This window comes from Varroa jacobsoni, unplaced genomic scaffold (assembly GCF_002532875.2).
Source record: "Varroa jacobsoni isolate VJ856 unplaced genomic scaffold, vjacob_1.0 contig00438, whole genome shotgun sequence".
Lineage (NCBI taxonomy): Eukaryota > Metazoa > Arthropoda > Arachnida > Mesostigmata > Varroidae > Varroa > Varroa jacobsoni.
Window position 1 is genome coordinate 44,361 of NW_019214467.1, and position 27,998 is coordinate 72,358.

Below are 27,998 nucleotides of genomic sequence, written 5' to 3' on the forward strand. Positions count from 1 at the left end.
TTTCACGGGTATTCTTTCGCTGATGACCGGGTCGGTCGGAAACGAAGAGTTAAATTCAATTTAGCGATGTTTCAGAGCAGGCCGGGTTAGGCTATCTTTCTTTCTTCCTTCTTCTCTCTCTGATCTAGCCACACGACCGAGCTGGCCGATGAGTCCGAATATCGGTAAGAATCAGAATCTTTGATAATTGGCTTTTGCGTTGACGTTTCGGTAAGACTTCAGCGAAGAGTGAAAGAGATTGAACAAAATGAAGTTCAGACCGGCCTGTGCTCGGTAAACTGGGCAACGACTACCCAACAGCAAGCAGGAAACGAAGCACACAACAAGAAAACACCACGCTTCTGTGTTCCTGTATTGAGAGAAGAACCCCCGACAGCATACCATATTAAACGGTTACTCACTCGGGTGGGGGCGGATCTCCAATCAGGTTAGCAAGAACCGCTGGTCACACTAACGGTCGCTCCGTTAACGATTCATGATGACCGTCAAGAGGGGCTGGATTGTCCTGTCTGTTATAGCCGATGTCCTTACGCCGAATTACCTGAAAGTGTGCATTTTCTGACCGAAAGTTGTTAGTACTTTGTTTAAGATCAGAATGTTCTATGTTTCACAGAAATATCTAAGGCGCACTTTCTTGTTATTCTCGGTTGTTTTTTTATGTGCGCACCTAATTCACCTAATACAATATTAGTTGTTCTCGTAAGAGCATTCCGTAGACAGAGCTTCGTGGCTGAAAACATTCTTTCTAATTGTGATGTTGTCAACAATTAGCTCTTACAAAGCAGAACAGCAACCCCATTGACTAACATAAGATGGCTGTAGGTTACACATAGAGCGGATGCATCTAGCTATACACTAACCGCTGGAGAGCCTATGGTCAATAAGCCACAAGCTTACATTTCGAGGTTTGACGATCAGACGACCCGCTAAGCTAGCTCCCTTTGATGTCTTTGACGTAGGATTGCATAGCAACCTTGTACCGCACTTCCACTTCGAGTCAGAGACGTTTCGACTAAGGAGCCGACTGCTCGACGACTACGGCATGTCGTGCTTTTGAATAACTAGCCGAAGATCCATGACTTGTCCTATACCTTCTATATGCTTGGATGACTTGCAATGAAACTGTCTGTAGCACAAGCCGATCAGTCGCAAGTGGGAAGAGTGACCAGCTAATCAGGTAACATATGTTGCGGCACATCTATGTGACTTAGAGTTTCGCGTACCACGTACAAGGATCCCCCATACATTGGCACAACAGAAACTTCCCCTGGTGGTCTCTTGACTACTGTTTTGCAAGAACTATTTACTCTTGACAGCGACTTGTGGATATATGTAGATCAATTTAACAGTGAATGCTGGGATAGAAACTAAAATTGCTTGCACTCGTTCTGCTGTGTGCGGTGGGCGCGGGTGAGCACCCACGATTGTCATTTGGCGAAACGCGGCTCGAGGTAGCCATCATCGACTACTCTAGTTTTCGTGTCGCCATCGGACACGACCTCCGGCCGACAATCGCAAACCTCCAACAATTGGACAACGATGTGCATCGGAACGAGAAGATAGAATTGCTCTTCCCATTGTCAGTAACAACAAAGTGGTTTGCAGTATCGACGGAACTGCCCGGTGTATCTACGGTGTTTTGTAGTAGATCGAGATGTGTGGTCTCTAGATGAGAGGAGAAAGCCAGAACTGCTTTTGGTAGATTTTCCAAACCGCAGCTTTACGAAAAGAATATCTATTGCTCCAGTAACATTCAAGTCGACCATATTCATTCCGCTGAATCTCCTTAGATCGTTTACTTCTTACACGTCACGCCAAGAGAAAATTGTGGTTTATACATCTTTGTTCATACGTGGCGAGTAGATCCATCGAAATACTGCCATTCTGGGGAAACAGGGGTTTCATATATTACTCTAATTTTTACATAAGACAGTACGTTTCAAGCAGTGATACGGCAATGCTGAGTCTGTTTCACAGTATACCCAATATGAATCCATTGTACTAAAAGTAATAGCGCTAAGTACGAAAGTATGTGAAAACGCTATTTAAGAAATCCGTTATATCAAGCCCGTTCTTTACACAACTAAACAATCCATAGTTTCTATTGCCGCCGCTTTCGTTAATTTAATTCAACCACCTAATTCTCAGACGGACCAGCTACTGTGGAACTACAGCCCGTAGCTATTGTACAGTGCATATAAAAGTCTTTTTAGCTACGACGTCGTCGGCCGTTAGTGGGCACCCAATACTAAATACCCCGCTGGGCGGCTTCGAATGTAAGTACCATCAGTGGGTGCCATCCGCATCGGTGTTCCCTGGCCGCCAAACCTGCTCCGGTAGTGAACACACTGGTTTCGACTATTTGAACCACACGACCCGCGAAAACTGACAACTGAACGATACGAGTGTACCTGAGCGTGCGTCGGAGCTCATCGGAGCGCAGCATGAGCTCGCTTTCAGCACAGCAGACAGAGCGATCAAATGTTCCAAGCTTCTATGTGTGTATCTCAATATTGCTGAAGAAGCCACTGCCATGATGATATCTGTGGATGACTGTGCCGTTCGGCATTGCAAATTCAGCAGTCCGCACAAGAATAGCGACATAACAACTGCCTCATGCCGGTATCGTTGTTGGTGGTCTTCTTTCAACAGACCGAAAATTATACCGCGGTTCACCCTTTGCACCCGCTCATTGGCTTAATGTGAATATCTACATTCAGCGACAGCAGATACCGCTGAGACAAATTGTCACTATAACTAAATGACAATGACCTAAGCGATTGGCTGTTTTTTAGGATATGAGCAAATGGTGTAACTTTCCCCACTGAACAATCCGTTGAGCATACGTCCTATAAAATTGAGATTGATGGCATATATATGGATTACGTATAAGGTTCTTGTGAATAGACTTGACTGGTCGAAATCTTCTATAGGGTTCCCGCACGTCTCGTATTGACTGATTCAGTGCTACTCACAAAGTGGCTGAAGAAGACCCTCGAAGCAACGAAGTCCGTAACGTTGACGGAAACGGTACCACTGGCGCCATCTGGCGTCCACCGTCGCAGACGTTATACGAAATGAACAAGCATACATCTCTAATAGTGATGCTGCACAATGACGCTGTATATAGTTCTATCTAAATAACTATATACAATATCCTTCTTACTATTTCCTCTGACGACAAGCTAACATAGGCAAGAGAAAGATGACCAATTAATATGTAAAGTAAGTTTCTGGATTGGGCCATCTGTTAATACTATTGAAGAATTTATCATAAGTAATGTACTGCTCGACGCATCAAGGCATGAATTAGGGATAGCACTAACTAACCGCCTGTCCCGGTATTCCACTTAAACTAGGATAATAACCTGCAACGCGACTTATTTGTTATGAAACGTTAAGTCAGATATCATTTTTTCCCAATGAAGGTTGTCTATGAGTGTCTTTGTTTTTTTTTTCAATTCAAAAGAGCAAACATGGTGTCAGATATCGATGATCTCAATTTACTAATATTTGTCAGCCATGAGTCAATAATACTTAATTTCTATTGTTTCGGTAGAGCTTGTGCAATCTATCCTATGGTCGATTTATGTCGTCTGCAATTTACAACTAATTAACTTTCTTTTGCAAATGATCGATTTACCACAAACTGCGATTAACAGCATTTGCCCATCGAGATGTTTACATAATTAAAGGTGAGCGACTTATATCTATTGTATATTCTGCGGCTGTCCATGGCCGTGTCCTGCAAGCAGGCACGAAGCCACGGGACTGCACTGCGTCTTGTGTTCGTGTACGGTATCAATGCGTCCCCAACACACCGTCCGTCCTCGGCCGAAGCCGGTCTGTGTCTGAGAACTAGACAGCACGAGCGTGCTGTGCGGCGCAAGCCATAGCAGGCTGGTTTCTTTGTTCTGGTGCTACCGAACTCTTCCCTTCAGACATCAGCTCGCCGCTGGCGCCGATCTCTTCTGCCCTCTCCACCAAGTCTGCATCGAAAAACGAACCACATTATAAACGTAAAGGAAAGCAGCATTAAGAACCACAACTGAAACACATACGCGCCCATCGCAGTCGCCGCCGCCGCCGCCGTCGGGCCGACAGACTCGCGCACGTCACGTCGCATAGACTAGCCATAGCATGGCGACAGTCAGCGGGCGCAGCCGAAAACGACGCTGCGGCCGCAAGTTCGCTGATGCTGACGGGCCAATCGTCGTCGCCGCTCCGCCCTTTTGACGACAGCTCCGCCCAGGTGAGGGCGCTGGCGTCGGCGAGCAGCGACATCGGGATTCACAATGCAGACGAATACGGAGTAAGCATAGAACGAAAAAAAAAAAAGTAATTTCTCTCTTACGCTCCAAGCGTCTCATTGCTCGCTGCAGCCAACAACAGCCAACGAGAATGAACGGTCGGGCAGCAGCAGCAGCCGCGGCGGCAGCTGCAGCTGGAGCCGTAGCGGCAGTGCCAGCCTGGACGAACTGAGCCCGGATGGACCGGCGGCGAACAGAGGCAGACCCGAGTAGCGTCGACTTGTGTCGTGTCCCATGGCCGGGCTGACGACTGTGAGTTGAATCGGGTTGAGCAGCAGCAGCAGCAGCAGCAGCAGCAATCCAGAGCGAGCCGAGCGGCGGCTGCCGCAGCAGCAGCAGCAGCAGCAGCAGATAGAACAGAGACAGCACACAGACAAACACACGGTGATCACACAGACAGTCCGCACCCAGACAAACGCCCATACGCATCGAGAGTCGAGAGAGTCTCACTCACAATTGCATTCGTTCGTAGGTCGTCGCCGCCGCCGTCACCATCGCCATCGTCGTCGTCGTCGTAGTGGCGGCAGCCGCAGCAGCGCCCTGGCCGCGCCGCTCGCTCAGAGGGCTTGAAGAGCTCGCGGAGTTCGGTGCTACCCCATACGACACATCGACGACTGTGTTAGTTGTCCAACTGTGTGACTGTGCTGAATCCATCTGTGTCTCTGGGCTCGTTCTGCTGTAGGAGCTCTGACACAGAGATCGGATTGCTTCGACTACCACTACCTATATCAACACTACAACCGGCACTGCAGTAAGAAGTAGTAGTCATCAGTGTCCTAGCGCCGTTCTGTGCAGTTCGCTCGGCATGCGTTACAACTACTCGTCGTTATTGCTGCAGTAGTAATGACTGATCGTGCGGCCAACCGCTAGGAAGTTGTACAGTCAGAGTGTACAGAGGAAAACGAAGTGGTGCTTGCGTGCGCTATATTACGTGCAACTAACAATGGCGGCAGAGTGCGACGATGACAAGTGAAGTACTTTGACAGAGACGAGTGATGAGTGAAAGGTGCGCGTCATCTGAAACAACAAATATACAGCTGTGTCTATCTATGCGTTTGTCCGTGCGCGTGTGTGTGTCGTATATGGGACGGAGCATATAGATAGATAGTACACAGATATATGGTGTGCACGACTGTACGCACATACGGTGACGTCCAATGTACAGACGCTGTTACAAGTGCCAAAGGCCACACACGACGATGCCGCCTCCCGAAGTTACCTATAAGTTCACCGTTTTCCTAGCAGTAGCGGTGGCGTGTCTCTCATAGTACACAAACAACGGATAGCTGTCGCAAGTTCGTGAACTGAGGACGAAATTCGGAATCGAAACACAATCGTCCCATGGCTGTGCGCTTGTGATACACTGGGAAATTCAATGATTCATTATAGTGTAGCACTGCACGTCATCGATTCAATCACTGTAACCGTAACAAAGAAGATAACTGAGTCACCGCCAACTATAACTAGTGTCGTCAAAACAGCACCAGGCAATAGAAAAGAAAAAAACTCAACTGTGGAAGTTGCAGTTCACCACAATTTTCGGACTACTGAGAATTATCATGTCTGAACAACGAGCTTCAAATTCCGTCTTCATTTGTCCACGACGTCGTATCCATGGACTTGTGTGTGCGTCGTTTATTCAAGTGTAATCATTGTAACATTCATCGTCTAGTCGTCCTGCCAAAATATAGCCCGATCTACAGCTTCCTGTTAATTCACAATTTTTACTTGCCCTTTCGACCACGTACGTCTCAATGTGACGTTGAACGTTGGGCGCCTGTGTGCTGCTAAAAAAACAGGCCATTTCTGAGAGGGTTTCTTTTTCAAGTTCAACTTAAGCCAGGACACGTTTGTATCTTTCCAGTATACATTATCCTTGAAGTTACACTGTTCATCCTTTCTCGCTATTTCTAACTCTAAGACAAGTGCGGAAACGTGGAGGAGAACCGAGTCTCGCTGCAGTGACGGTGTGTAGGATTAGCGGTAGCGGAACCCACTTGCCCGGGGACCACGTCGCTTGCTGGTCCAGGGCTATTCGCGCCCCTTGAACCCACCCCACTTTCAGCCTCGTGTGCACTCTTCTTCTTAGTTACACATACTCTCTATATTCTCATCGGCCATCGGCACATCGCGACATTGCATCTGACGGATTCGATCCCGTGGTCTGTCGAAATAAGAAACAGAACGAAACAGTGATCACAACAGCATCTCGCAGGTGCTTACTGCTCACGTATAGATCTTACGTGAAGTTCGCGTAGCTAACAGTAGTTGAAATCTATTTCTCGATTAGGGACGAAGTTCGCTTTAAAATACACCGCCATGTCGACCGATGTTCAACTGCCCGAAAACCTGTCAGGCTACACCTCACAACGTCAGCGCCCACACTCGGCTAATTCTGATGGATCTCGTTCGGGATCTCCGAACTCGCCATCGCCTAAGCCACCGACGCTGAATGCAAATAGTTTAGCGGCTTCGGCGCTCATGTTGCAAATGTACCCACATTTCCAGGACCGTCGGCTACTCGAAGAGCACCAATCGCCAGCTAATTTCAACGCGGCCGCACTCTGCGACCAATTCTGTAATGTGATCAATGGGTTCCGAGGCGGTGTGCCCAGCGGGTTTCAGGACCCGCGTAAATCGCCAGGCGTACCTTGCTCGAGGCCCTCCGTCGACGCCACGGAGTGCAGGCTTATCGACTATAGGGGGCAGCAGGTGGCCGCGTTTAACTATCAGGGTGACTACCTGCTATGTCTACCGCAGGCGTTTGAGCTATTCCTCAAGCACCTTGTAGGCGGTCTACACACCGTTTATGCCAAGCTCAAGCGATTAGGCATCAGTCCAATTGTGTGCAACGTCGAGCAGGTGCGTGTCCTCCGCGGTCTGGGTGCAATCCAGCCCGGGGTAAACCGCTGTAAATTGCTCGCCTGCAAGGACTTCGACGTCCTCTACAAGGACTGCACCACGGCGAGGTAAGTGACACAATCATAAACTAGAATTACTTTTCTGACAACTGTTTCTTTTCGATGATCGTCTTTATGTGAGCTTTAGTGTGGCAGACTGCCAACTAGTCAATCAGACAGTTAGCGATTTATAGTTTTTCGCTGAAAGTTGTCCCCGTGTACCTTCGACAGAATTGCCGTTATATGGTTGTTTGCCGTGCAAAAGACCAAGCACATTTGGTATACGCCTATGTATTACAATTTGTGGGAGCACGTCAATGATAGGTTTTGTCGGTTTGCCGTGATGATGGTGATCTTACCCGAGAAGAGCACCACTCCATCGAAAGTGAAATAAATATATTCATAACGTTTGTTCCGATCACTGGCTCGATCATCTATAAACACTGGCTGAACTGCTGCCGCATTTCATCCTAAGTGATCTGATCCCTGACCTCGTCTTTGAGGATGGCCCCTTAATTTTCCTATCGAATTTCGTCATAGCTACTATCGTTGTAATTGTTCGTATAACCTCCACACGTAGCTGTAAATAAACCCTCGTTTACAGTCCCAATTGACCCAATTCTTTCCTCTATTTATACTATAGAAGAAAGTGAAGTAGCAATCTTAGTTGAAACGGAGGTCGTAATAGAGATACGCAAGCGACAGTTGTGTTGAACTCTCGGACCGATCAGTGTATGATCGGTGATAAATTTAGCGTCATATACAGAGACAAACTATTTTCTGTAACCGGTAGAAGTTTGCCTCGATCAGGAGACACCTTTATATTACAGCAAACACAGTTTTGTATTGAATATAAACGAAACAACCGCTATAACAAACGCTAGACAGGCTTTCTTCAATACGGTAGATGCCCGCAAGGACGTTAGCGATGTATCAACAAATCAGACTGCCATGTAAAAGTTCTAACTGATCGGCAAACCGAACGCGCGAAACAATTCGATTGTTTGAACTTGTCTAGAAATCAAATTTACCGCCATACATTCGTGGGTTGATTTTGCAAGTCTTCTTTCTTGCTTTGTCTTCTAGAATCTCTGATGTCTCCTATGGTTGCTATTATGTTGTTATACCATTCTGGTTCGCTTTTGGGTTTGGCAGTCATATTTCTCCACTGTCAATACTACCGCTCCTGTTTCTACTCTGTTATGATGTTGTTGTATCATAATGTCGGTAGGGGTCGTGCTTAAATGTTGTTGTTCCAACCACTTCGTGATGATAATAGTGTTTGTTTCAGAGGCTCGCTGTAGTAAAAAGTCGGCCTTTCGGAAAATTTATAGGCTTTTGAGTTCCCCGCAGCCGCTTTCTGCCGTTTGCCACTGTTTCGCGAGCCCCGCCACCGCTGCCGTGACCATTACCGTCACCGTAGCTAGATAATGTTACTGACGCTCCGTGTGCTGCGCGAACGTGACAACGGCCAGCCAGCGATTTCGGTTGGCTACCGATTCGTTGTCGTTGTTGTCTGTGTAGCTAGCGAAAGCTAAGAAACTCGACACATGGATATAGGTGTGAATGTATGTTAACGGTCTTCTAGCTTTATGGGGGCCAAGACAGCTTCGCTGCCACTAATCCTATGTGTTGTTAGTACTGCTACTACAGTTATTGAATACGTTCCTCAAGTGACACGCTACTGTTACTTGCTGCAAATGTAGAAACGCGGTACGTTCACTTGCGGCATCCCTATGCCAGAGTAGGGCATGTTATAGCGGACCTGGTGTTTCGTTCTATATCCTTTTGTTGGGTGTATGTGCATGTGTCCCTACAGGATGATACCGCAGCTTCCAGTACCGTCCTGCCTTCTTGTTATCCGTTTTCGCTGTCGTCACAAATCGAAGTATTCCGCGTTTCACCAAACTGAGCGAGTACGCACGCGATAAAATGGACACAGCGTCATGTTGACCTACCGAAGGTCTTTCTATTCAACGTAGTCCCTTGATTTTTGAAAGAGTCGCGTCTCTAATTAGCACTCGCTATGGACGCCGAACTAAGACGAAGTCAAAAACACTGTCGACACGTTAACATGAATAATGACTATTACGGAAAGGATAAAAGAAAAAAGGGAAAAAGAAGAAAATTGGCTTCGTGAGCACACATGTTACCTGGCAAGGAGCGAGCGTATTTCTCGTTTTTCAGAGGTAGAAAGATCAAACTAGAACGATAAAAGGAAAACCTCAATGAAACAAATCACAAACGGCATCAGGGAAACGCAACTATGGCCTATTATAGCATATTCGATGTCCTATATGAATGACCAGGTCAAGTAGCTTTCGGAAGATATTTCGAACAGACAAGATAGATAGATAGATAGATAGATTGACACAACAAATAACACACTCTCTCTTTACTTATATGGTAGATTCATTAGCATGCATGCCATAACGTGCTACGCAGTGGTAGCAAACAATGCTTTGTGACAGACTATCCATCTATCTCAATCATTTACAAAGAGCACGTTTCCCAGTCGATGCCGGTCAGACCCTGCAGAGACCCATTTGAAGGACACTGTCCAGGACAGAGCAAACGGATACATTTTTGGACGTGAAATGAATGTTATTGGGTTGTTCAATGAACGAGATGTACGTAGATGACTAGCCGTTTACCGATAAAAGAACAGTGCAGCGTCAAAGTATTCAAGTTCACATAGCATATTGCACAGTGGCATAAAGATGGGGTTTAGATGTTGGCCGGAATTGCCCAGTTTGGCTCTCTAAGAAGAATCAGTGAGAACTTCAGATAAATTCCGCACATAATATCAAATCTCTAATCGTTCATCACTATCCCATGTGGTCGACTTGTGATGCTGACTGAGAATAGGTGCATGCGCATATTCATTGGTGACGACGCGCATCCCTCTCTCGCTGTCTGTACATTTTGTACATCTACCATGCTCTCCAACGTTCTTCAAAATGATTATTACACAGAGAGAGGGACGGCTATGCCATCCTCAGGCTCGCATCATGTGAACTAAATACAAACGGGAGAGAGTGAGTGTAAAGGTAAGTCTAAGAGGGTAAACTTCATCCACAATATACATATATAGGCCTCTACATTGGCGTCTACATAACTATTGTACATAAATGTTGGAGTGTGTCTGCATACAGGGAGAGTATAGGGACTTCTGCGCCTACTTATCTATCGCTGCATGGCCAAAGTAATAGGATGGGTGAAGGGCCTCGATGCGGTAAAAACTTTAAAAAGTAGCTTCCCTTCTGCTTGAAAATGACAGACTACAAGGATCTTCACGGAGCAGCTCTAGCAAGCGATGCGCTACACGAGCACCGCTGGGGTGGCAGTGGCGGCGGTAACTTCGACGCGTTGAATATGTTCGATAAAACAGCTGCCGCTCCGATAGCGACCGGCGCTGCAGCTGTTCCTGGATTCTAAGAGTAGGTCCTGCCCGCTTCTTCTCACTCATTTCTGTACAGGAGCGCGGTACACCAACTATTGAAGGAAACAGTGCACCAGCATTTCAGTGTACGATAGCATCATTGTCATCGATGGGTTCTCGCAGTAACTATGTAAAACTGTTGAATCCGCTTTCATAGAGAAAATGGTTGTTTATTTCGTTGTACCATGTAATAATACAATCTACTTTCCCATTGTGTTTGGTGGGCTACAACGAGTGTCGAGACCAAGTTAGCTACGTTTGCCATTTGTCAGGTAAATCGGTAAAGTGGCTAGCGAAACTGTGGCCCGGCCTATAGACACGCCATAGGATTCTCAATCATAGTTCATCCAATACCTATAAATGCTTGCATATAGAGTATAAGTGTTTGTAAGTGCATGTGAGTGTGTGTGTGTGTTCGTACAGCGATGCTGTATTTTATGCAGTGTTTTTGTCATCAATACTCCTCCACCTTTCATTTCGACCTTTTCTTCTTCTTCGACCTTCTTATATGGACCCATTGTGGGCAGGATTCACTCGCTCAGCGCTCTCCGCTTGCCCTGCGATTGGCTGGCTTTGTGGGTCGTTCTCGTCATCATCGTGTGTTGTTCAGTCGTCGGCCGAGAAGCGTCTAGTGTTTTGCTCTATCTAGGGCTGCAGTAGCGACCGCCGAGTGGTGGCGCTCTGGTCTTATAGCTGTTGCTAATGACGATGAAAATGATGATAATGACGGGTAACCTTAGACTAGCAAAAGTCTGGACTACTGCTAGTAACACTACAACAGAGCCGATTCAACGGCAGCAGCCGATCAACAACGGCGCGCGTTTGTTGGCCCTTAGGGCAGGGCTCGCCGGGAAGCGGATGAGCGGTTAAAGGATCTTCTCCGCTTTCTGAACATCGATATATGAATGTACCACTTTGCTCTGAACAGTAAGCGGTAACAACATTTCGCGAAAAAATAAAAAGAGGAACCTCCCGGAGAGAGCTCCTCATACAGATCCTCTATACGCTTCTCTTCGCTGGGTGCAACAACAAAGTTGGCTAAATCCCTCATTCACACATTTGGCTATAGGAGGCTGTTAGAAGACAGAATTGCAGGAAGCGCTCCCCGGACATTATTCTTTACTGGTGCGGCAGAGAGAAAGCGAAAGATATAAAACTAAGTACGAATAATTTGAAGACAACTATTAGAATGACATCGTTGTTTCGCAATTGCTCAAAGCATCAACGAACGATTACCGCTTCATTCGGTTTGTAAGTTCCTTGAGATACGGGGGCACCACATCATAGACTCAGAGAATAGCTTGCTACCATTCCCCCTTGCGCAAAAATCAGGACGAACTAATTCAACAGTCATACCACTTCTGATATTTACCATACTTGGTGCAATATGTATATATATGTTCCGTATATAATTACTAAGAATATTATTTGCTCGGCCCAGTATGCTTGTGATCATCACCTTACTATTTCGCCGAATTTATTTTCTAGTTTGTCCTTTCTAACGGATTCCTAGGCGCTGAAGGGAGCCGCGTGGGTGGTTAGTCCATGTAGCTGATACGAATATCTCTCGTATGATCTATGTGTACACCAGTGTCGCTAATCGTGCCGTTATCCACGCCGCTGATCGCAAAATGACAGATTCATTTCGTCTGATAATCAGATGACAGCAGCGAGCGATCCCGATGATGGAGTTCGATATTAGACGACACCAGTCGGACAACGCTTTAGAATAGGCAAAGCGATCAGAGCCGTTTGAGGCCGCAGTGATATAAGGTACGCTTATATAATGTTCACGGGAAGACCGAACATCAAATCCCAAGCATACTAAGCTGCTTATAGAGCTGAAGATTGTCGTCCAGAATCTTCGACGATTGAGACGCCACAGAACCACTGCCAATGCATACCACGCAGTGTCTGTGTATGTATATATATATAAATTTAGTTAAGCCAACGCGCCTCGCAATGAGTTCCCATTCGTTCTCGGTACGGCATTTCGACAAACGTTTACCAGAAGGAACGTGCAACAGCTATGTGGAAATTAGCTAGTCAATTAAGGACGTCGAACGTATTCACTTCGCTCAACCTAATCAGGAGCAAATTTCGCTTTGGCATGACGTTTACCCTGGTGTCAAGCTTATAGTCAAGTTCCTGCGTTGCTTTCATGTCCAGATATAGACATGCTGTTGTTTATTGAAGTCTCCACAATCTAAATTATCGTCACCATTATCATTATGATTATAAACGCGGACATTGAAAGTGACTATGATGCTGCCCCTGCTGCTGGCGATGATGGTAACGATAATTATTATATAAAACGGAAAATAGTCGCACCATATTTATATTTGAAACGAGAGTAAATCCGTTAATACAGTACTACAATTATCTATATCTGTGCGATGTTATTAATGACAGCATCGTATTATTTCGCCCCATAAAATTTCCTTCTGCTTCGACCAGCACGCAGTCATCTTTTCGGGATTCGAGCGTTACTTTACTTAACTTATGTTTCGCAAGAACTACAGTAACCGAAAACAACAAATTGGCTATTTGAAAGAGATCGAGATGAAGGAAAATGTGGTGGTTTTCGTCATTGCAGTGTATTGGGGTCTCAACCGAATCGCTATCGCTGCCCAACGAAGTAGCAGCGGTAACAGCAGAAAAAAATAAGCTTCCGAAATAGAGACCGAACAGTTGTTGCTGGTACAGATGATGGACGAACAAAAAAGCAGAAAACTTGTCCCTTCATCGTTAGAGCGAAAAAATGTGGTTAGCTGTAAAAATGATAATGATGGCCATTCCCTTTCTTCTGCATTATCCAGCTACGTTCTAGCCCTCCGTCTCTTCACCCGTCGTACAGATTCTGCTACTCTTACAAGCTTCCCAATTTCTACGTTTCCTTACTTGGATATGCCACACAAAGGTGCAATCCAGCCAGTCGTAATAGCATCATTGCCTGTCTTACTGCCTAATTATCCAACTGACATAAATCAAAATGTATCTCATGTAAAGCACAACAGAAGCAACAATGCTTGTGCGCTTTTACATCAATTTGCTCGGTGTGAGCTTGTGTGACTTTATACATTCACTACCGCCATTGTCGATGTTGGTTGCCGGCACATAGTCAGTGTATTACGTAATGAAGACAACTATTATATCATTCCTTGGTTTATCTAGTTTTGTACAGATATTCCTTCTTAGTCAGTATTATTCCATGTGGGCCAACCTGGTTCGACCACTTCGTCGATTCATTTATTGTACAATTGGTTTGGGGGGTTGTTATGAATACTGTTATGCCTCGTACAAACGTAAATCTACATCTTATTCGCTCCTACTGACCGATACCTCATTGTTCTGATCGCTAAGGAACCATTCTGCTTGAACAGCTTCTACCTCTAGCTATCTTGCCCTTCGTATTATCTAACGCTCGATGGCAGAGACAAATGTTAATTTTCCGCTATCCCAAACGGGAAGGGGTCATGCTAAACATCGTCGTCCGTTTGGAGCTCTCTCAGCCCACGCCTTGGGCGTTTTTTTTTCGCGTGCTGATTTTGAGACCCAGGCAAAAGTGACAGAGCGGGTGAATAACGTTGACAATTTTGAACAGTTCGACCTGCTTAAGAGACCATTTCGCTTAGATGTCTTGTTACGGTAGCCGGGTTTTTATTTCAGTAGCCAGCGATCGAAACGAGGGGGTGCCGGTCAACTGAAGGGGGCCCGATGGGATTGCCGATTAAGCGAGATACCATTCAGTGGCCGATATCCTCCGCCAGTAATACGTACATTTCTGCTATTGTTGTCTCTTATCGAATAAGGAGATAGCAACGCTCTATTGATCAGCTGTAGCAGTAACGGCAGTCGTCGCCGGGTCCGCAACACTTTTGCTGGCCGCACGAAAAGATGGTTTAGCAAGTACGGAACGTTGAGCAGCACGTATACGCTGTTGACTTTTCTCCGTATAACTCCTGCATGTCTTATAGATGCGTAGGTAGCATCTGTCTGTTTTTGGACGTCTGGAGAAGTGTCCAGCTAATTAAACAGTACGTATACTATGAATTGAATAATAGTAAACCTATTTGACACGAGCTCCTGGTTAACGTATGCAACGTACATCTCGTCCAAACAATACATCTGTATTTACTCAGTGATGTGTAGCCTCCAGCTACAATTGCAAATAAAAAAAAAATGTTTAAAACATGCGTATGTGTCACATTGTTAGAGTAGCACCCAGTTTGTATTCTGTCAGTGTATACTTCTTTTTTTAACGACATGCTCGATTTCAATGAGGATTCGCGTGAACAAAGGGTAGATTACGTCACGCGATGCTGCGAATCAGTGGGCTCCTGACTAAACTAAAAACAGCCGCAGCAACACAGACGAAGGCGAATATTATCTTTGCTATAAAGTTGAAGGTATATAGCTGTCATAAAGGTTTCTAATTTTTTCCCGTTTATAGGAGTCGAGTCACCTAGCGTACAGCCGCCTCGCGCTCCCGTCGGCACAAACACCCATATGTGTGTGAGTGTGATCTGCTTTGGCGCAGATCGTCAGCTTCTTTCTCCAGCCTTGCTTCTTCGTTTGTGCTTCTGGCAAGCGAACACTGAGGTATAAATTAACAATTAGCCTCTCGTTGGTCGGGTTTGCAACGGCAACGATGAAAACGACGGTTCTGGACATCCACCATCCATAGACACAGTCACTCACATGTGACGAGGCTCAAAACCACGGCATTATAGTTCGCCTGTCTGTAGTAACTTCTCTGGCTGTATCTCGATGTATATCAAGACCTCAAAAAGAGCCAATCCGTGAATTTCACACACAATAAAGCAGTGCACTACGATTAGTTTGCGGCAAGTTTGTTACTTTGACACTTTAGCATATAGAGGATGAGAAGGAACGAAAAACCTTCGGTGGCCCTCTCTACCCTCCGACTTGAAAGAAGTGCGCGATTTAGACTAATAACAATATTGTATTAAGGATTGAGAATTGGAATCGGTAACTAGAGCGCCGTTTTGCCATTGGACCGATGTGGCCTAAAAGCCAGCATTATGTGACTGTGCCTACCGCTTTTCGAGGCCCTCGTATGAGTATGTGCGTCTGTCTGTGTGTATGTGTGTGCACGCTTGTGGGGTTGTGGGCACTGAAATTTACGACAACCCGAGGCAGAGCTCCTGACTTCTCTCATCGAGAAGAAGTTTTGTGGGAAGACTTTCGTCAGCGCTCCGTATACTCCATGCTCTATACAGGCTACGTAGAACGACCGGTAGTTTCAGCCTTCAATGGTGTCAGTCTACGAGGCGCATTGTAGGACACCATCGTCAGGCCGTCCGAGTGGTCTAGCTCGTGCGATACCTGTGCTGCCACTGTTATTGCGAGGTCCTCCTTCGCTTCCCTCCGATTGCGTCTACACTATTAACTAGTAAGCGGCCGCCGATGCCGGTGGTGTTATCCGAGCAATTTCTCAATTTCGCAGCCCATTGCACCCTAATACGAAGCGCGATCACAAGCGTACGAAAAACAGATATCTCTACAAAAAAGGACAGAGCAGCTAAAAAGCAACGAAGTGGCCTTAAAGGTGTTTCGGTGCCGATCAGTGACGAGTTGATCTCCGGACCACCAGTGTATTGCGGCGATTATTGGCCAACTGACGTGATCCTATGTAGATCTGTATATGCGTAGATAGCTTGACTTCTACCGCTGCTGTGTCGATTGTAAATCCTTCCAAGTTGTCCTCGTCTATCAGTGATGTTTTGCTACGGTACATTTTGTCCTGCTTATTTCATTGGCTTTCTTAACACTATCTGAAGCCACCAAGTCGTACTCTGCGGACAGACAGCGTACGGTCTCGATGCACTCAAAACTGCAGGGAAGCTCAGAGAACTGTTGTCGGTTAAACCTGGGCATTATGCAACCAATGATTATTTTTCTCTCGCTCTTTAATGCCGTCATTTCCTATTGTCAAGCGCTTGAAAAACGCGGCGAAAAACTCCTTTTTCTATGTCTTTTTGCATGCGACATTTTTCTACAGCGTCGAAGTTAAGAAGGAACGCAAAACCACTGCTTGTCCACCTACGCAATAAACAGGGGGTTCATTTACGTCACAAAGCCTATCGAAACTCAACAGAAAATGAAATCTGATAAAGACGCAAAAGGGCAGCTACCCAGTAGTAAGGGGTATGATCTAACGAATCAGAGATTCTCGCGAATGATATAATTGATCCACCCAGTCGTCTGGCTAATAGTAGGCAGCGAACGCGAATATTAACTCGGCCAATTTTTGGCCAATGGTAACAAAAGAAGAATAATCTTCAAAATGAAGAAGATACCAAGTGTCATGTGCTTGCCTCGACCAATGTCTGTCTGCATTTATGCTTTCGGACGAGTCAGTGCTCTCAGATGGGTAGGGAAGACGACGGCTTCAAATGCCAAATCCGGATTGTGTCTTCTTTTGTAGCCTAACATAAGAAAAATGGGCAAAATTAAGCATTTTAGGAATGAGCAGCGTCTGAGTAGAGACTTGATCAAAGCTCGATACATAATAATAACAAAAATAATACCGATTATCATAATCACTGTGATGATAAAATGATGCAGTACTACTAATAGATATAATTATTTTGATTTAATCCTATTAGCCCCTAAAGCCGATGTATAGGTTGAAAAAAAATGTTATCATGACAACATCATCTACGAATGAGTGTAAATGTGCCACTGGGTCTGCCAGTTTGGCCTGTAGAAACTCTTCGACCTGGCCAAGGCGTAGGATATGCTGCTCACCAGCTTCCTAAGCCTAATATAAAGTAGATCACACGTCATCCATCTTTCCTAGTGGATCACCCTATCAGTCAGAGGACAGACGGCCGAGCTGTTAGCACTGCGAGTTACCTTACGAGTCTACTATGCAACGTTGCTGCCGTCCTATTCCGGATACGATTTTTCGGATGTAACTGAAGCAAATTAGTACGTACTTAAGTTACACTCATCAGCTACGTAGCCGCGGTGCGCGTTGGGTCTACCAAGATTACTAACTAATCACGACTTCGAGTTGCGGTAGGCAAACGAGGAGACCGCTATTACTCCATCAATAGAAGTAACATTTTTGTCTGACAATAGTCGCGATAGACAATCAGTTGAGGCTACGTAGTAAACGCAGTTTGTCCTCCAGCCTGTTAGCCATACGCCGTATATATCGCCGGTTTTAAGAAAACATCTCAAGCTAGGCTTTGACCAAGACAAATTAACACCAACACATTTCGAATGTGGCAAACGTTGGCCGATCTGTACAAACCAACTGGACCTTACATATAACCTATACGTACCTAAAAGCATAGTACGAATGAGGACATCATGACGGCAGCAACAGCAGAGAACTGCTGCGATACGACGGTCACGTACAAGATCGAAACAAACGAATATATTCTGTCATCGAAACTGTAGCCCGGCTTATCCCCGACACACTTAGTCCCCAGTGGAAAAAGATGAAAGCTTACCAGGTGAAGGTAGGCCTGCTACCTACTTAGTGCAAATATATTTGACCAACCTGACCTGGTTCAGTTCCTTCTGAAGACGTAAGATAGCAAGTTAGGAGAATCACTGTTGTAGCATGCTTTGTCTTCTGATTTGTATATCTGCTGTTTGCAGACATACACACCCCCGGCACATGACACTGATAATAATAGGAAATAAAATGCAATATTATGGAGTTATGGCAGTAATGGATTAAATGAGTGGATGCAATATGTAGAACCCTACGTCGAGCCAAAGCTACGTAACAACAACACTTTGAGTGTACACGTCGTTCACTGTCGTTTGACCTCAGAGGGAACGTGATGGTGCGACCACTCACCTCTCCGGTGCCCATTTGAAAGCTCTAACCTCGTAGCGCTCTGCAATGATATGGCACGACAAATCAGCCGCCTTCTCCCGGCGTATTGTGCTGCTCATAGTTGAAAGCAAGACCAGTTTATAAGCAGGCAGCAAGCGGATAGACAATATAGAGATAACGCATTTGAGAAGGCAATAGGGGTAGTCATCGCCTACGCGTAGGCTATGGGGTGTGATTGTTATTTGTGCGATGTGAACCGCTGTTAATAACATTGCTACTACGGCATGAATAGTATGTATACCACAAGCAATGGCATTATTATTATTCGCTAATGACGGTAACTTGGAAACGAGTCTCTACGGCTCCGTTAACCGTAGCTGATGCGACATGCGTGGACCTATACGGGAGAAGCTGATTTGATCGAAACGAAAAGTGCAGATTTGAAACAGCCTCACAGATATACGAAACGAGTTCGCACCGTTACGTCTACGGTATAACTAAAACAGAAGGATATGACCAGGGGCATTCGTCGCTAATATCGCCCGCGACATTGCCACACTCTTTACAGACACAACATTAATGTTGCTTGAGGTCGACATAAACGGAAATGTATTGTATGTACATCCATTATACTCGGTACCTGAATAAAATCCAAAACATGCAATCTTGTATAAGCATACGGTCCAACAAGGCGATTGCATTATTCTTTCGTAGTGATATACGCGCATAAAGGGGCAGGCACGTGTAAGGTTCTGTGAATATCTTCGTCACGAAGTCAGTTCTCTGTTCTCCTCTGCTTAGCGAATGATAGCAAAATGGCATATATATATATATATATATATATGAGAGAGAAAGATCTTAACGTGCGGTCGCTACTACCGTTATCTTCACTTGTATGGCGCTTTATGGATGATCATATTAACGTGTATGATTGTCGTCCTGACCAATCCTCACCGCAACAGGCAGCAGCGATCTATCGATCATCGGCCCAACGCAACAGCTACAGTATGCGACGTTGAATGAAGGATCGTCTTATAAAATGACTGACCAATGAGTCAATCCGACTCCCACTAATTTAACTAATTGGTCACGTACCCAAACAAACAAATGGCCGATGCCACTGATCGCAAAAACGCCACAGGCCGACTACTCTTAATCGTCTACAAAACAGTTGCTATCTATCATAAGTTACGCACACTATAGACGTACGCCATTGAACCATTGATATATATTTACATTAGAAATGTAAGCATTTATCTTAAATCTATATCCTTGCATATAAACGAAAAATCTATACAAAAACATTCCGCACCACCCCAAACGACGTAGTCTGAACGAGCTCATTTTTAAACACATCTGTAAAAACTAAAAGTTAAATACAATTTCAGCTTGTCACGGCCAGTCAATCAGGGGGTCCACAAATGCTTGTGGCCATTCCCCCGTTTTGTAACCAACCTTTACTCAGTATTGATTCGTTTTTAACTTCTCGACCATATCGTTCCATACAACTAATTCTATTGAACCGTATCGTCAAAAACTAACTGCCTTTTTTAATCGCCTAAATATATATATAGAGCTAATAACTGTTAATATCAAACTACCACCGAATTTATTGAAACGAAGATCGTTGGCTCGTAAGAGGATGCAAAAAGATTATAAGCAGACACTCTGTCTGTCATTAGCGAATAAATCAGCAGTGGGGGTGTCGTCTACGTATTTATCCTGCACAGATCTGAGCTTAATCGTCTGTTGCGTTAGCAGAAGTTAGTAGCGGTTCTTCACGAGCGTTGAAATGATAACGATTCGATTGAAGTTGATCTTCTTTGGCAGCACAACACGTTGTTGATAATGGTGATAACGGCAATGATTTTTTGCGAGGTGGATTGGATCGAGCAGGTGAACACCATTAATGACATTGTCACCGTCCATATATACCTATCGAGCTATGGAAACAAGGGCCATATCTGTCCTTAACATATAACGAAAAATATGCAGAAAGTCTGATCATTCGCTGCTGCTTGTCGTTGTATCAGACAACGCGCAAAGAAACACTTAGTCTGATACTCAAGGTATCTTGAAGATTGCTCAGCTAGCTAGTTTACTCAGTCTGTTTTTATCCGTCGTAGGCTCACTGATCTCGCCTGTCATTTGGCTATTGGATGATCATTGTGGTCTCTGATCAGCTCCGAGATCGGTTTGACTTGGTTGAAGATGCGCGGCTTTCATGTGTTCTCGCTCTACTACCTGTAATTTCTATATCTTCATGATGTCCTTCGTAGTTTGTGCGGGGCAGCCGGTTATCGGGAATGATTTGGTCGCTTCGCCAACTGGGGACAAAGTCGAACAAAAAGAAAATTGAAGTGAACGACGAATTCAGCTGCAGCATATATACAGACAGACAGACACAAGGTGACTGGAATGACATTTTGATTTCTCGGTCCTGCTCCCTCAAACGCTTTTCTTGAACTTTTGACTGGACCCATAGCTAGGTCCTTATAAGTACTGGCAGACCAGAAGCCAGTGTAAAAAACTGGTGGCCGACAGTGGTCGTAGCCACCGTGGGATTAATAGCAGATTGGTCTACAAGACAGACGTATCTATTCTACGTATAGGTATCTGGATGATACGGCTGATCGTTGCCCGTCCTGCTATTTATCTCATCTCTTTAATCGCTCTATGTCGCGCCTCTGTGTGTTTGATACAGAACGATGGAATAAATACTTTCAAGATGAAATACATACATAACGATGCTCACAAGCACAAACGGAGACACACACACGTTCCATCCCTTGCGGGCTGCTACCACAGTTAACAACAGTAGTAGCAGCAACAGTATCCATCCATTGGCACCGTTTGAGTCGGCCAAATCAGCAGACGCTGTAAGTGGCTGACTGAATAACGTTCTCTTCGCATGCATATATTTGTCTATCTGTACAACTAGGCAACAAACAGACCCACTAAACTTGAACACATATTTTCAAGGCAAAAACGAACTGTTCCCCGGGGCCGGATCGGTAAGGCCGCTTAGAAGCGTTTCCTTCTTCGCCATTTTACTTCGGTATAGTATCTCTACGCAGTTGAAAAGAGAACTTGATCATGGTGATGATTCGTGCGCGTCCTTCGCTCTTGTTTTCATCGTTTTCCTGCTATACTCCGCCTTCGTCTTTCGGGAGAAGGCAAAACACATCGTGACTGCCATTACGACCGCCTGCACCGAACCGAAACCCGAGACGATGGCTCTCATACAGTAGCCTATCAGGCCTACGTGCTGTTGAGTTCAATGAGACAGAAAGAGTGCCGCCGCGTACAACGATGATTGGCGTGCAATAAGAACGTTGCGGGACAGATTACTGAGTGACTGAAAGAGTGTTTATCTCTTTTCTGACGGACGACGGCCATCTGGAGACTGTAGAAAGGTTAAAGCGTATTAGTGACGCGCTGTCTGTGAAGTAGTTAGACGTAGTCGCTCCTATAATAGATACGTACGAGCTCAGCCCGCTAAAGCTACCTGGCTGTTGCATCCGGCTAATGATGAAAAGCATGCACATGCTATAGGATCATACGAATAGGATAACCGTGGCCCAAACCAAAGCACTCAACAACAGTACTATCCTAACTTCCTATTGGGGCTTGTATCGAGGTCAGAATGATCAAGTCAAAACGTTACAGGCGTTATTGGATATTGATTTATACAATTGCGTTTTGCAAGTCAGGCCATCGACAGCTGAGAATTAGGGTGCATAGAACGCCTGTGCTGTGTCTAAGAATCGCCTCGATAGACAAGGGGTATTTATTTACGAGAACCAAACTCAAAGATTCGGCCAAGTCTCACTGCACCCCACGCAGTACGATGCTATTGTAGATGTAACCATGGTAACATCTGAGGCGACACAACCAATCAATTTCTATTTTTTACCCTACGGTTCACTGAGACCATAGAGAGGAATTTGCGCTCGATGGTGGTGGGTCAACTAATGAGAAAGTAAATAAACGGATATGGGAAAACAACAAGAGGACCTAACTTAAGGACGAAACTTTCTTCTAGAACAGAAATGATGAGATCTACTTGCACACGAGTTCAGAAAGTAGTCAAGTCTCTATTTGGCGATTTGCCTACACGCGCCCCCAGTTTAGCAAAGCATTATCCGACAGACAGTCTGTTGGGGCAGTACTACCGCAGCATGAACAGCGTAAACTGCTTGCAGGTGGCCCTAGTCCAAGAAGAAGAACAGGCTTTTCTCAACTGAGCGCTGCTTTTTGAGGTTCTGTCGCTGTCATTGGCTGCTACTACGATAGACAACAATAATCGTCGTCGCACAGATTGCTTTTTTGTCACGACATTGAGAGGATGAAGCCCTAATATAGCGAACTCATAGCTGTTGTGAGATCTTAGACCCTCAATACCTCAGACGACAGAGCCTATGCGCGGATGCAACAGGCCGTACTGAGTGAATAGGAAGCTAAGCAAGGAGCCAGCCGCACCCCCAGGTCCCACACACACACACAGATGTCTTGTGGCAAATATTTGTTTTAAAACATAAAACAACTCGCAGACGGACATACGGTCGGACGAACGGCCGCTTTCACAGGCCTCATACGCTATCGGATAGATATATGCATATTTAGCTATAGGCGTATATATGAGCGCATACCTCTTAGCAGGGATGACGGCCGCCTTTTCGTTTAGATTTTGGGCTCTCTCGTCCTCCGCGAAATGTGTGCATGTGTGCCGATCTGTCTGGCTACGCTTGTTTGAATGAGCTTTCGTGGCTGATCTGCCAGCAGTTGCCATCAGCGTCAGCTAGAAACTTACCGAATTTTTCTGGCTCAACAGCTCAAGGTAGCTGAGTTGGCAGGCAGCCTGGACGGGCCTAGGTGGGCCAATGGCCGACACGCACGATGATGTCTATTGAGATCAATATGAGAGAAATCGATATTTGAAGAAGAAAACGACAAGGAGCTGAAACCTAATGTGATATGCATGGCCTTAGTAGTGTATATCTGATGAGAGTTCACAGTTTGCTCCAAATGTTTGGACAGCAATGAATCTCAACAACATATGCTGCTGAAGGTGGTCTTGGTGACAGGAAGAGTTTATCCTGCGGACAAACAGGCACACACTGTTGCCTACCGACCACATAGAAAAAGCGAGCTTTTATATCTTTGGCTGATAGTAGAAGAACCTCAGACACATAACTAAGTGTAGGAAAACGTCTGGCTTTAGAAGCAGCAGGCCATGTGACACTACGCTCGTCATCACTGGCCAATGGAGGTGTATTGTAAGAAGTGCTTATGCATGATTATGTATTTCGTATGAGTGGTTAGCACATACTGATTAAATCTGTCTCATAAATTGATGTCTAGCCATGAAAAGTCTTTTTACTCCCCATATTCACTCGTGTAATCTAAATAAGGTAAATTGCTATGAGGAAATATAGTCGTTTGAGGGCAACAGTCAAATTAGAGGGCCTGTTGTTTTCTATTTGTTATTTTCAATGGATTTCCCTCATTTTTTTTTGTCGTGTTCACTATGCAAGATGCTCGGAACTAATCCGATACAAATTACCACCAGTTTTTTCTAACTGTTACACTAAATCAATATGTGGATGGATATGCTGTTGTCGCCCCCATGATGACCTGTGCTTCAAGCATTACTATTATGATGATAATAGTGAAGCGTCGTCAGTGTTGTCGTTGTTGCCGCCGCCGCTGCCGCTTTGTCCGCATTATTCATTATTTGGGTACATACCTATCGTATCTGCGATAAGCCGGTCAGCACTATACGTTTGCGTGTGCTTTACGGTTCCTGAACGCATATTCTAGCTGAAATAAAGAAGGAGGCTCTCGTTTCGCTTTACTTCATTCGTGCACGTCTTGCACGTATACCTCAATCGTAATGGACTGCTCTAGGACTGTAATCATAACGCCGTCATTGGCAGCGTCAGTGCAAGTTTTTCCTCACGGTATGGTGCCGCGGTCGCCGCCGTCAACCACACGCGAGTGACACGTGGGCCTCTGTAACCAGCATATTATTACTGGAATAATAGAACTAGTAACAGCTATTGTAAGAGGGACGGCGACGTCAACGAGAACAGCGTCTGTAAGCTCTCTCATCTATTCCTCCTCCTCCTCCTCCTCCTTTTTCTGTTTTTTTCATCTTATGCTCTGTTCTGTCGAACAGACAACCAATCGGAATGCGCGGGATGAACATGGCGTCCCTTAGATCGCGGCCGGGCTATCAAGTACCCATTAGTCAGCGCAAATGTAAAAACAACTCGCCGGCCAGGAATCGAATATGTATACTGCTGCTGCGCACGTATATTCGTCTCTGTCTATGTGTTCATTTGACATCTGTACTTTTAACGCGTTCCGTTTCGACTACGGGTCCTGCGCTGTCGTCGTCGTCGTCATCTTTGTCCGTGAGCCCCTGTGGGTTCGGCTCAATTCGCCGTCTCTTTCAGCTCATTTCGTCTCAGTTGCAGGGTCACCTGGTTGCTTTATACATATAAAAGTGCGTCTTTTATATATATATATATATATAGAGTGAGAGAGGGAGGGAGGGAGAGAACGAGGGGGTACGCCAGAAGTATACTGATCTTAAGCTGTCCAAAGTGGCCTTCGGTGTCTTTTTGTCGATCAGTTTGTGCCACTGCTACCGTCTGTTTCTCTGTAAGCTGCACTACTACGTGTGATATCTTATACTGACCACCCGACTGGCCGGCGAACCAGTCAAACGACGGACTCACTTATTGCCTGCCTGTCTGTCGTAAACAAGTCCGTATAATATTCGTTCTTTGCTCTATTCTGTATGTCCATTTGCGATAGCAGACGTTCGTCGTATGACCGTCTCAACTTTGACTGTGTCTGCGTAAACGCAGTCTTCCTGTTGACGGCGATGACCGCTGTGGCCATCGATGGTGAAGCACAAGCGCAACAACGAATGTTCATAATCTCGCCAGTAGGCTGAGCATCAACGTGCCTATAACCGACAAGGCTTCGATTCGACTGATTCCTCTTCACCTGACACTGTTGCTCGCTTATTTGTACCTAGCCGTCGCCATGGTGTAATGTTTAGGTCATCCGCCAGCAGCCGCGACGTCATGGGCAACGCGAGCTAGCGCGGTCGCTACGCCGCCGGCTGGGTCGACGTCTGTTCTGCGCGAATAGCGAACAAACTGTATTCGTCAACGGAACGATCTCAGTTCACTGGTTGCCAAGGGAACGCCGTCGAGGGACCGCCTTTTTACGACTGCTCAACCGCTGCTGCATCTGGCGATGCTCCCCCTGTTGTCGGGTAACAATAAGCAAGAAAAAGCATGATTATTCTGACTATCGAAGACGTCGTCTGGCTGGCTAGCTATAACTGTGGAAGCGAATAAAGAGAAAAATGTGTTTGTCTTCTGGCCGGTCTATGTTGACGAGTAAAGTATTTAGAACCTCCTGTTACAAAAAGCGCATCGCTATATTTTTCGCCTACTTCATACATATGGTCAATGGATTGGGGTTGAGGAAAGGTGAGGAAAGCTAGAAGTTCCAAAATGAAATCATCAAATGATCGATCAACTTGCTTACCTTATAAATAGTGTTCTTCATTCATTGTTCCATTAGTTCGAAAATACGCAAATTCATGTTTTAAGCTTGCATGTTCCCGCACGCCTTATGGAAATCGTGATCCCGTATGTGATATGCTACTAAGACGGTCTCTTTTTGCCAATATCTCGTCTAGTACGGGAGAATCGTACGTTTCATGTTCTTCTGTAATCAGTGTGGTATTAGATATAACGTCTATACGTCTCTCTGGTTTGGGACATAGAAAAATGTGTGCTTGAGCCGTTTGCGATATATTTCGAAAATGGGGGGCCCCGCCACGGCCAGAAATGGCACAGGCGCATGTCGAAACGTAAGACGTCGATTCTGTCGTTATGATCCTGAAGACTTCATTGCTACTGTTTCACCTTTTTACTGTTGTTGGACAATTTGTCCCCATCAGGTCCGAGCTACAGAAGGGTCCTCTTCATCAAAGAAATGGGGAAACACAAAGTAGCGATGGGAAACCAGCAACAATAGATACAAAAGCAAATGATTATCTTTTTATCGTCTTCGTTCTGGTCGTGCCGATCTTTTCCGTTTGTAGTGCTAACTAATATAACGTGTTTATCACATTGCTAGAAACGAGCAAAAATACACAATACGGGTACGATCCATAGGGTCTCCCCGTAGACTAAGGTATATCATATAAACTCTTTAAAGGTTACCTGAATCTGTGACTGATATTTAAATTAGCCAATGTTTCAAAATACTCGTTTACAGCTCACCCGCTATCAATTGATATCTAGTACGTAAATTGTAGGCGATGTGTGCTACGTTTACTTATACGGCCCAAAGCAAGCCTCGACTCGGGGCCTGATCAGAACGAGTCGAGTGATCAGATCAAGCGATCATTGTAGCGTCATCGGTAAGCCTCACAACCACTACTTTTACCGTATTTGCTAATATGGCTGTACTGGGTCACTGTAAATTGAAAGGGAACAAAAGATTCTTAATAACAAACATTGAAATACTTTCTCGTCCGCGGCAAGATTCGGGTATTATATGAATGTTGTTGTTGTCGTGGCCAGCCGGTTGTTAGCGTCTCGTGTTAACGTCGTCCACCTCGTATAGCTAGATAAGCATGTTATGCTGTGCTATATCCGTCAGCTTATCGCGATTTGATAAAGTATGAGTCCAATAAATGACTGTTAAAATTCTTAGCTTCCATTAGTTACTGGTATCATTTGTATTTTGATTACTCTTATAGCGTAGTTGATTGAATACGCGCGCATTGCAAAAAAACCATAGTAAATTTCCTTTTATCCTCCTGAAAATCTAATAGAGCCAATAGCAGTGCTATGTACATTGAATCTAGCGGTTAGTAGAGGACAAGAGCGATTGACGACCTAGGAAAAGAGAGGTTCTGTAATTTGTTGAAAAGAAACAAACACACACACACACACACACACACACACACAGACACGTTACTGGATAGATAGCAAAGCCGGACGACTGCGTACGAGGTGCCGCCACCGAAGCGAGCAACATCGCATTGCGGCGGCAGCAGCAGCATCTCTTACATTTATGAAGCGCATACGGAGATGAAGGCAAGACGACGTCGATGTCACATAGGCCAACGGTCTAATAACATTTATTCACGGATACTTTACTTAGCATAGCCAGATTTACCTATAAGCAAAACTATGCGCACGCTTGTCAAACAAGTTCTATCCATGGGTGACACACACACACACACACACAGGTTTACATAGGCTATAGAGAACAAATGTTATTTTCTAAAAACTATCGGCCCCATAACTCATACAATATTTCGATCTGTCTTTTGCTCTGTATTTTATGTCGTACTTCTGCCAAAGCCCCATCGAATGGAAAACGCAGAATGGCCGCCGAAAGTCGTTTCTACAGCGTTTCATTCTTTTTTCCTTCATGTTGCTTTGTTAGTTAGCAGATACATCTGTGTGTACGTAGATACG

General features: G+C 45.2%; 1 protein-coding gene across 1 annotated transcript in view; it reads left to right on the forward strand.

Moving 5' to 3' along the window:
* The first annotated feature begins 4,833 nt into the window (after positions 1–4,833).
* Positions 4,834–27,998, forward strand: part of LOC111271236 (uncharacterized) — a 46,090-nt gene continuing 22,925 nt past the window's right edge. Inside the window, exon 1 of the mRNA XM_022851913.2 lies at positions 4,834–7,279. Coding sequence (XP_022707648.1) covers positions 6,630–7,279 — 650 coding nt within the window. The 5' untranslated portion in view covers positions 4,834–6,629. The remainder of the gene's footprint in view (positions 7,280–27,998) is intronic.